The sequence below is a fragment of the Labrus mixtus genome, chromosome 7 (assembly GCF_963584025.1).
Source record: "Labrus mixtus chromosome 7, fLabMix1.1, whole genome shotgun sequence".
NCBI classification, from domain to species: Eukaryota; Metazoa; Chordata; class Actinopteri; order Labriformes; family Labridae; genus Labrus; species Labrus mixtus.
In genome coordinates this window covers 14,044,234-14,055,824 of record NC_083618.1, presented here as the reverse complement: position 1 = coordinate 14,055,824, position 11,591 = coordinate 14,044,234, and the positions used below count along the sequence as shown (strand labels likewise).

General features: G+C 40.4%; 1 protein-coding gene across 2 annotated transcripts in view; it reads right to left on the bottom strand.

Annotated features, from left to right (window-relative positions):
• vgll4b (vestigial-like family member 4b) overlaps positions 1–11,591 on the bottom strand; it is a 36,315-nt gene that overhangs the window by 10,452 nt on the left and 14,272 nt on the right. Inside the window, exons 1-2 of one of the 2 annotated variants that reach the window (XM_061043158.1) lie at positions 11,030–11,477; positions 4,757–4,991 (exon numbers count right to left, since the gene is read on the bottom strand). In XM_061043158.1, coding sequence (XP_060899141.1) covers positions 4,757–4,991; positions 11,030–11,111 — 317 coding nt within the window. In that variant the 5' untranslated portion in view covers positions 11,112–11,477. Of the gene's footprint in view, positions 1–4,756; positions 4,992–11,029; positions 11,478–11,591 lie in introns of those variants that run through there. The other variant, XM_061043159.1, reaches the window with a different exon arrangement.

Below are 11,591 nucleotides of genomic sequence, written 5' to 3'. Positions count from 1 at the left end.
GAGAAAACTGCAGAAAAGAAAAAGGCAGAGGAGGATGAAGGCTCGACCACAGGTTACAACCAGGCCCAAGCTCTGTGAGGTCTGCAGAAACCAACAAAATATCACAAAGACACACACACACACAGAAAGGAAGCCAGAGGGGCTACCCAGGCTATGTATATAAACTACACAAAGGTGTCTACACAGTTGTCTCGTCTCAGGCCAAGTTTCAGAAGCTGGACTGTACAGAAGTCAGCAATATTATTTGTGTCATTTAAATAAGAGTAAAAACTAAGTGGAAATACACCATTACAGGTGTCATTCACAGAACATTATTTTTATAAATAAAGTTTCTTCCTTGACATACAACAATAAATAAAAAGTAAAATTTTAGATCTTATTCTATGCTTCACATCTAAAGCAAGCTGACCATTTTAATTTCAAATGTCACCATTTTAAATCTTTCAGATTTTCCCTCATGTAAAAGAAATCCCAATTAAAATGAAGCATATATTTGACAGTTTACTGACTTCTGGGAGCAAGAGCTGAAGAAAATCATTCTTTATCAAAGCTTGGACTGATCGGATATGGGGAGACCACAACAAGAAGGCAAAGAAAACAACATGTGAACACACAAACATACAGCATCAGGAAAAAAAGACACCCACATGCCCTCCCTCCTTTCCCCACATGTTCACACACACACTACATAAATAATCCCATGTAAAACAAGAGGGTAACAATGACTTCACCAGGCCTGGCCCATTCTCTCTCTCTCTCACACACACACACACACACACACACACACACACACACACACACACACGCGCACACACACACACACACACACATACACACAGACTCTTCCTTGCACTTTTTTCTCTCCATTTGGATTATGGAGAAACTTCCATGTGAACAACTTGCTGCTGAAGTTCCCAGTAGAAAGCAGCTGCACTTTCTGTATGCTACAGTACTTAATGGAGCAGACTTGGTTATCTTAGATAAGTCTTCAAGCTCCTGGTTCTGCAGGAGTACCTTCGGAGTAAAGCATGAATATAAAAGAAGGAAGGAAAGCATATGGCTTGATTTGTAAAATATATGTGGAAATTAAATTCAGCTCCAGAATCACACTTAAGAGGATGGCAGAGAACAAAATATCAAGAAATATAACCACAATATAATGAACTAAATTCTTCTTTGATACACTACCTCATTTCTAAGTCAAAGGATATCAACAAACCTGTTTCTAATTATGTGTAACCTGTAACCATGTAACCTGGCAGGTGCATATACACTTTCCTACAGTGTTATTCTCTGATTAAAATCATACACAAGGCCTTGTTCTGTGACTTGCTCTTATTCTTAAAGAGGGATCAAACAGCTGAGCAAGAAGACTTTTATTCTGGCAAGTTTACAACTGCAGAGTGGCGGGCAGGCGGGCAGGCAGCAACAAGCTTCCAGCCCGCAGGCTCCAGCGGACAGGATAAGGCTTCTTTGTTCAAGACTCCTCCTACTCCTCAGAGAAAATGAGAAAGTAGCCCCTGCAGCCTGACAAGGAGCCCACTCAACACACACACACACACACACACAAACACAAACACAAAGATGGGAGAGCACACACAACGACACATGTGCATACCTGCACACACACATGCAAACTAACTAAAAGAAAAACATGTACTAGCCTTTCACTAGGGTTGCCAATACTATCAAACTTTAACACTATTTAGCATTACACTTTTTTAATATGTAAGAAAATGGAATGACTTTAAAGTTATCACTATTGCACAGTACAAAAAGCTTGAGTTGTTTAACAAAGTTTTCTTTCCTGAGCCTTCCACTGACTTCAGATTGTTGTGATTAGACAAAAGAGGAAACCTTAGCTCCCTCTTCGTAGCCCCAACTCAAGTCTGAGGTGTCAGGTGTATGTCTGTGTCAAAACTCACTGAAAATACGACTGGCCTTTCAGAAAACGAAAAACAAGTAGCTTCACAGAAAAACCCCAATTTTTGGAAGCTAATATAGTAAAAAAATGCCCACATGAATACTGCCATTTGAGCAAAAGAAAGTCATAAACAAGACGATGAACACAAAAGCTTCTAAACATGCAGGAACAGTTGAGGAGAGCAATCTGTGTAGACAAAAATTAAAAAAAACAAGCTGCACGCACAGAAGCAGCCAGCAAAATCCAACTGCTAGAATGGTGTCAGATAACCATCTCTGGACATTTGAACTGTGTACATGTCTGAGCCTGTGTGTGATTGGAGGGGAAGGTGGGGTCATTTTCTGGTTTTCAGTCTAGTTTTTCCCAAACACTAAGCCCATCATTTTCAAATTAAACCTAATCACTGCTCCTAATGTCTGCTCCTATGATTGACAGATGGTTTAAATGAAGGAGAAAGCTCATTGTGTTAAATAAAGACGATTTTAGTGCCAATAACTTTGCAGCGTGTAGCCTACTCTTCAGGCTGTTTTTACTGACTATTTTTAACCTTTTCTGCACCGACAACCCATCATTCTCCACTTTAGTGTAATCACTGCTCTTAGAACAGGAACAGCAGTTCAAACAAAGAGGAAAACTTTTCAGAAACTGACTCCGACTGCAGGTTTCAACATGTCACTCCGAAGTTACCTTTGCCAGGGGAAGAGTGCCCTCAAAGAAAAACCTTAAATTAAAGAATTAAAAATACGACATATTTAGGATGGCCCTGGGGCAAACTGGTTTCCAAGATGAAAAAAACATCTTTATGATGGTTGAGCTGAGGTTCAATTCAAGTTGCAGCTGTCAACTGTTAATTCTCTCGGGTTGAGATTAACCTTTAGCAGCTCGAGCCAAATTCAAGGTCATAATTACAATGATGATTAAATAAAGAGATTAAGGCACTGTGTGCCTCTAGGAAATAACCATCAAACAATAATTAGTTTGAAATCTTAAACATCAGAGGCTCTTATATCAGTTTATGTTACAACCTATTTTTACCAATAGGAAGGCTGCATTTAGAAAGCTGCGGGAAAAAGTTGCAATAATTGCTGAAAGTTGATATGACAAGGAGTCCCATTGTACTTCAGCAGACTCACTAACAAACTCCATGTCATGATATACAAGCAGGAGAACAATTTAACCCCAATGTGCATCAAAAATATCCCTCAGAGAGAGAAACAACAAAGGCAACAAAAATAAAACACAGAGCGAGAAGAAAGAATTACAGCGATGGTTCACTGAAGATTATAATGGTAACTCTCTCATCACTGACACATCCATAACAGAAAGCAAGATGACTCTGCACAAATGTCAAGGCGCACAAGCTAATCCCTTGTTATGTGAGCCCAGGCGGTCACAAGATGAAGGAACAAAAGACCCCTCCCCCCGTGCCACGAGAACAACTTGATTCAAAAGTCGTGGATTTGTACCTGTAACACAAGCTCTGTGGACATAATATATCCCTACCTAGTGTTATGTAATAGCCAAGTAAATATATCCAGATTTTGCAATCACCTTTGTTGTTGGAGTCACCACGTATAAGCCATTAGCTAATTCTGGCAAAAGAACAGGATCGTCTTGGAAACAGTGTGGATGTATGCTGCTCAGATAACTTCAAACAACCACTACTGTGCCAATTAACTGCGATTATGAAAGGAAAGCGTTTGATTTATGGGAAAGTTGTGATTAACTGCCAGAGAGGTTTGAGAAACCTATTTGTACATTTTGATACGTGTGCTGTTGCTGCGACTCTTGGCCAACGCTGAATGCAAACGGTCTACAGTTGCTTTAAAGGTCTAAAAGCGGATTGTGTTACACAAATAGCTTGATGTGCTGCAAGTGCATCCACACATTCTGTCTTTTCACATGCTCAAACACATAAATACACTGCCAGTAACCGTGCTCTCTTCTTAATCCAGGGCTTCCACTATATCCAGTGTATGATCTTCTGTGTTCCATTGTGTCACATCACAGCCATGTGGACTGACAATACAGCCGTGAAGACATAAAAAACAACAGCTATCTTGAATTTATAATAATGCCACTATTTTCAGCAACAGCCATGACATACTGCTAAGAATTAGCATGCATGCAAAACTGCACAGCTCTAGCTAACACCTGCTTGACTGTCTCTGCAATAAATAGCAACAACTGGAGTCCTATGACTGAATCAGTAAAACCAAGAAGGGGTCGGGAGAACTAACTCCACTTCCACCAGCCAAAGCATTGGGCAGCTCCGCCACCAATCAGTGCTCCAGAATCTCTGGAATCTCTGGAAGCGGGAATGTGGGAACTTTAGAGATGCGAGTAATCTTTCTGTTGTGCAGTCCCTGTTTCCAGCCTGACAGAGCTCTGCAAATATAACGAGACAACTGTGTAACTGGCTAAACCTGGTGCAGCACCCACGGAGCCCAAAGTGGGACTTCTGAGAAAGCCTGCCCTGTGCACAGCTTCTCAGATTGAGGAGTCTGCAAACACACACACACACACACACACACAACGGAGACACTCACATGAACAAGTTTTGAAAATTGCTTCCTTAAAAAGAAATGAGTTCTGTTTGTGTATATGTCGACAGAAATTAAGCCTCTGCAGATGACGTGTGTTTATGTGAAAAGATGAGAGACAGAAAATAAAAAGGTGCAATGATAGAAAAATACGTTGTACTTGCACCCCAGGAAATGAGCATCTACGCAAAATAAGCCAATTTTCCTCATTATGAATTTCATTATAAAGTGTGTAGGTGCCTGTGTACTTGTACAACAGAAATTAACGTTTCTTAGTACGCATACTTACAGCTGTGCAGCAAACAGTCGGCTCATCTTGGCCACATGTTCATTGTCGTCCATGTCGCTGTCCCCCTGGTCCCCGCTCAGCTTCCTCTTTGTCGGGCTGATGGGAGGAGGACCTGTCCTGTGGCTGCAAAGGGAGGAGGAGGATGAAGAAGAGGAGGAGGATGACGATGAGGAGGAGGAAGATGAGGATAGAGAAAGGGACTGGAGTCTGGGATCGCTCCTCAAAGCTGCTTCACCTGAGGAAAGATAACAGAAAAGGGAGACATAAGTTCAGGAAGAAATAAAACTCCACCTTATACAAACACTGAACGAGGACAAGAATATATACTGCATATGTGAGTATACTTATGGTCTTTTCAAAACATGACTGAGAATGAACGCCTGCCAACTCACGTGCTTCACTTCCACTAACCCATGGACATAAATTATGGTAATCACTCAAAATGATGTTATTTTTAAGTAGAAGGTGACTTCTTTATTGCTACATTTAACAAGTTGACCACAAAAACGTCTTCATGACAGGGTTACTGTACAGGCTGTGCTCCAGCTCAAACTTTGGATTTTGTTGACTTACACAGTTTGCTGAGTGAGGCACAAACCTCTGGCATAAGCAGATCTGGTTAGGAATGGTTTGGAAGAAACAGTTGTGGATGGGTTTTGCATGTGTGTGTGTGTGTGTGTGTGTGTGTGTGTGTGTGTGTGTGTGTGTGTGTGTGTGTGTGTGTGTGTGGTGTGTGAACTATTTCTTCCTCTGTATTTGACTCTCTGTGCTTTCCTCCAGTCTTGTCCTAGTACAGAAGGCCTTTAGAGTCGTCAGTGAGTGGGAGTAAAAGCAAAAGAGAATCAGGAAAACTACCACTGGCTCAGCTTCAGCACGGGGACTTTCCACTGCTTTGCCGGCCTTGTGTATCTGTCTGACGTTTCCCCAAAGAAAACATAAAGCCAAAGACTAAAACCCCCATTTCAACCCGTATCTTATCCTTTAACTACTCCAATAATTTGTAATAAAAGGTTAGTCACTAACACTATATCTAAGCACAAAACCCAACTGTTGCTCTTTTGCCATTTGCAATTGATTTTCCATGTTTCAAACGTGATTAAACTGCAGTGTTGATTATTTTCTGGAGAATAATTTGTGTTTCTGGTGTCGCTTTTGCAAAATTAAAAAACTGGAACCAGGAAAGGTTAGAAGCGCAGTGGAGATGTGATCATTCAAATAGTATTGTAATAATATTTGTGATTATTCTGCTGCGCTTACTAATTGCAATGTTTACTATTAAGATATGCAGTCATGAATAAGAAGCGCAAAGTTATTATGATTCTGCTGGAAACTTCCTTCATTGTGCAATCAATGACTAGCACAATGCTACTGACCCGTTTGTTTACAGCTAACGTTTCCTGTGCTGTCTAAAAGGCCGAGATTTTTGTATGTAAAAAAAGGTGGACTATGTTCTTTTGGTGGATAAATCACAATGTCTTTTGAATACGAGGCAAAGAAATCTTGGTGAAAACTAGTTTAAAACGAAAACTTATTATATCATTAAGTCATTCTGAAGACCTTAGCTCACGCACAAACATACACACTGAAAAGGCTTTGTAATGTAGTAAATGGTGTGCTCTATTCCTCCACTGTTCCTCTTTGTATGTGTAGTTTTAGCATGGCCTCCCAAACACAGTAGCAGCTACCCTCACTCTCTCTCTCTCTCTGGCATGTTCCTGCTCGCCCCACTGTGTACCATGGCAACAAGGCGGGTGACATCATTGTTTTTGGCAGGACGGAGCAAAGGCAAAAAAGAAAAGAAAAGAAGGGAGACTGTGACACACCACACTAACCAATCAGACCCCAGGACACACAATAGCTTATCAGAGGTTCAGAAGTGAAGCGCTCAACAAGGGGTGAATCTGTGAGTGTTTCCCTGCACACAAATAAGACATTCAGCTGTCTAGAGTCAAACCCAGTTGACTTCTCTGCCGCTGAACAGTAACACTGGACACCATTACTCTCAGTTGCAAGTAATTCACATCAAACTGAATCGAACTCTGAAATAAATCCTACATTTGTAAAAGTCAAGATACAAACACAACCACTAAGAAGAAGTGAGGCTCAAGACACTACATAAATAAGTAACAGCTGATTGGTTTAACAAATATTAACTCAGCATGATGTACATTTTGTTCAGTTCATGAAGAACATGGAAATTAAACTACATTACTACAACTATTTTTTCTCAACCAGCAGACAGTGGGGTTGTTACACAGAAGTCAATCTTCTCTCTACCTTTCCCTTCTCTGCTCTCTCAGTTCATTAAGTCGACATGATCAAAGCCTATGTCTCTTGACAGAACTTCAAACAGCTTGGAAATCTGGATGAGATTGGATTACAAACGGAGGTGAACCTCTATCTCTCCATTTGCCTCTCTCTTTCTTCCTCCCTCACCCTCCCTCTACTACCCCCCCCCCCCCATACTTAAAAAGATGAGTCCAGGCATGTCCTCTCTTCTCTCTCTGCAAAGCAGCAAAGTGATTATTTTTGGCTGAGTTTCTCAGTAAACTGAACTTGCCTCTCTTACCTTTATTTTTAAAGTCCTTAGAGGTTTTAGACTTTTAATACTTAAAAGAAAGACAAACGTTCATGTCTATGTAAGCTGAACTTTTCGACCGGATGTTAAATCAGTTTGATCTCTGACAGAAAAAAGGAACACAGTAAAGAAGGAGAAGAGGGAGAGAAGTTGAGATTTTCATCCTGTTTATTTTCATCTGCTCAGCAGCAAAAAACAGACAGTCAGCATTCCCCTGGACCCAACACTGCCAGGACTACAACTGATAGCAGCTTTTCAGAGAGAAAGGGAGAGCTGGACAGAGGAACAGCAGGCAAACACCAAACACACCGAGAGAAGGAAAGGAACAGAGTGCTGGAGTAGTGAAAGTGAGAGAAAATCAATCACACGTCTCGCTCAACACAATCATTTACGAAAATATAATCAACAGCGCCCTTGTATATTGTTGAGAAAGAAAGAAATCCACATTTAACAACTGCACATGTCATCAATGTTACACTTCTGATTCACATTTTAATCGACCACAATGGATGGTTATATTGAATGTGGTTCTTGACGGATATACTAGGTCCTGAAAGGCTTACATGAAAAGGTCTTGTTCTGACCCCTAAGAATGACTTTAGGATTTTATTCCAGTCCTCTTTTCAGACCATGCTACCTCGCATCATGAGCGCTGTTTGGAACCACTTAAAAGCCATCAACAATATCTTCCACACATATTCTATTTTTAGGATAGCGACAACAGAAGGAAATGCTGAATGTGATTTTTATATTTTTTCACTTTATTACAGGCATCACAAGTGTTCTTTTTGCACTTGCTAATAAATGATGGTGATAACAATGGTGTGAAAGCCTCGACAAAAGCACTGAAGTTCTCAGACAGTGTACCAGTATTAGAGCCTATGTCTGTTTGTAACAAGGAAAGTATTCAAACTCATGCATAATAAGTCATAACTCCCACAATAGCACTCAGCTCCTTCAACCCTTCTTGGCTCAATTTGTTTGAACATGTGGGGCTTTTCTTTCACTCTTTGTACTGGTTGGCTGTTTTCCCTGCTCTGCTCTTTTATCTGTATTTTCTTATCACAAGGCACATGATGGAGTCAGATTATAGCTCAGTCAGCTAAAACACCACAAACACACACACACACACACACACAAATAGAAAAACAAATAAATGGCCTAATCCTCAAAAGACATGCTTCCCAAGATAGAAAGAAATCTTTATGTCTAAACCCATCACACCCAGATGTTATACACATATATTAATACCTCTAAATAGAACTGTACTCCCACCTTCACTCTGGTTATTTCCTTCATTAAGAAAGACAAGATAAAACCTGAAGTACAAAGCTTTGCAAGGACACAGGAAACCTTCTAATTGGCTTCAATGCAAACCCAGTGGCAGTGTTTTTATCTGCTAAACCATCTCTCAACTGATGGTTGAGCTTTCAGCCTAATTTATTCTCGTGTCAAATCTATGCCGTAACATGTGTCATAGATTTGCATAGCCCCGTACCTACACAGAAGCCTACATACGTATAGCCTGACGTGCACGTGCACCTCCTCAAAAATCCTAAATAAGCATCGAAATGCTGCAGATCCCAAGCCCTGTGATTGGTCTGCTGGGTAGCATCATATTTCAACTGTTTACAAATTTTCAAATATCGTAATCATATTTGAAATCCTTCAGAAGGAAAACGCAAAGCTATTGATCAGCTCCAAGTACAACATTATACAATTGGTTTCAGTCGCCATGGTTTCGTGCACCAGGGCCTTCAACACTCTGCCATCATTTCTAACTGCAATTATGGCTGTACGCTAATATGACGGCAGCCCTTTATCGTATTTACTCCAGTTCACCAGAAAACATACCAAAACCAAACTACCAAGGAGGAAGAAAAGTGTGGCGTATTATCACCAAGGCATGAAGAGAGACAAAGATTTCATAATACCAGAGAAATAATACTATTATAGAAAGTGAATTATGTTCACATCGGGATAATTTATCTTTCTGTAAGGTAAGAAGACAGCTTAGGTGAAGAAGTAAACTTCTCTCTGTGTTTTTCAGGTTCATCATCAGACTACATGTGAATGATCACACACTAGAATGTGAAATTTGACATCCATGCAAGAAGAACCAGATATTATTAACATGAAGTAATTTTTCTTTGACAAAAATAAAGTGAAGTTAATAAAAAAATACACAAGAATACAAGAATTATAGTGTTTGATAGTAAAAAGTTCCAGGAGGAGGAGCCCCAGACTCTACTTTAACCGTGGAATAACGTATTGATTTTAATTTTGGGGCACGATAATTTGTACAATAAATCAGGTTTGGCATAGATTCAGAGCAGAACCAGGCTTTACTGTCACTGAAATCACACAAACATATTTTGTGTGCCTGACCTGAGGAACAAAACTTGAAATGTCACATGCATACAAGTATTAAGTTGGTCTGCACTCTGGTAATACAGGAACACAACATTTACTTTGCAGAAAATCATTAGATACAACTCTGTTGACAGGGGTCATAATGAAGGCATTGGCCACCTGCTAAACCTCTTCTCTGACTTCCATGCAAATCTGCAGAGTATTTTTCAGTCACAAAGGACTGCAAAATACGGTCACAAGATGTTCAAGTAAACTACCCAGTTTCTGATAAAGAATGTAGCAAATGTTTGTAAAGCTGCACATTTCATTTCTTTGTATAATGAAAACATGGATGGGCAATAACTAGTGGTCATTAACTTTAAAAACATGTTCTATTGCAGTCTTCTACTACTTTCTGTGTGGTAAATCCGTTATTCAAATGTACATTATTAGTTTCCAAATCTGAAAATCATGAGAATGCAGTAAGACATCTGCAGCCTTGCGTGAGTGAGTATATTTTTGAATGTATCAGTAGAAATCAGGGGCAAAGGAGCACAGGAAGGAACTCTTATTTAGCCCCCAGAAAGACTGGATGATATTACACTCCCTGACATGAGAGCAATAACTACAGAGCAGAGGACAGGAGCTGCACTACTCCAAAGTCAGTGGCTTTGCTGAGACATGGAAGCACTGCGTGTCCATGACATAACATTAAATTCTAGGCTGCTCATGCTAGAAATAACTTGTAGTCCAGACTGGAAAGAGGAGAGAGGGGAGAGGAGAAACGTGCGAGGCCTACACAACGGGATACAGATTTTAAAATGCAGATTATGTGGGATTATAATGAGTAATGGATAGCAGAAAGTCAGAATAACTGAATATGTAGTAAAAGAGTGAATCGGGCACTGGAAAGCCCTGAAATCCACACATGGCTTCATGCACTCTATTATTCAGCCTTTCATCGCAGTCATTTGTCAGGTCTCCCTTTTGAAGAACGATCAATAGCGCGGAAACAACAAGTCAGGATAATAAACACACTCAAAATGTGTAAAATAACGAGCAAATAATGTTAACCCAGTGAGCTAGAAGTGGTAGCACGTCCCATGGAAATATAACGTAGGATTAAACCGTTTAAAAAGTTATGACAAGTTTCAATTTACATTCATGAATCGCTTAGAAATTCAAGAAGTTCATGTGCGTAAACTTTAAACTTCCCCACTGCGCGGCGTATTAAACGTCGTAACCTGAGTTTCTACGTCGATAACTTTAACTCGCAGCGTAACTTCACGTTTTAAAAACAACAGTAGTAACACCCACAAACAGCCCGAAAACCTCCACTTTACCTTCATAGCAGAGAATGCCAATATTGTTGTTCATTTTGTCCAGGTACTGGTAGTTCAACAGGTCCATTTTCGTTAGAAGCATTTATCGAGTTGTTAAAAAAAAAGACCAGCTTTTTTCTTCTTTTTTCTCTGTCGACGGTCAAAAAGCTAAAGGCCCAGCCTCCAACTTTAGTTTGGAAGAACCCCCCTTTCTAAATTATAAACCCTTTGACGGAAGGTTAAAACTGGATACTCCCAGGTTTGAATACGTTTTGTATAGTTGTTGTTTTTTTAACACGAGTGAAAGTATCGCGGTGATAAAGAGCAAAAAGAGAGTAGCGTCAGTTGTCCTCACAGCCAGCTGTAAGTCGACTGCACTGACACGCAGGCTATGCTTGGTATGACTTCTATGCTGCACCAGTGGTTTCCTCTAGTGCTGAGAGGGGCGGACTGGGCATGCTCGCTAAATCCCTGGAGCGCCTCAAATATTGGGGATGTTTTACGCACAAGATCAGCCTCTACAAACACAACCAAAGAGAGAGAGGGGGGAGGGAGATCGGACGAGGGCGAGAGAGAGAGAGAG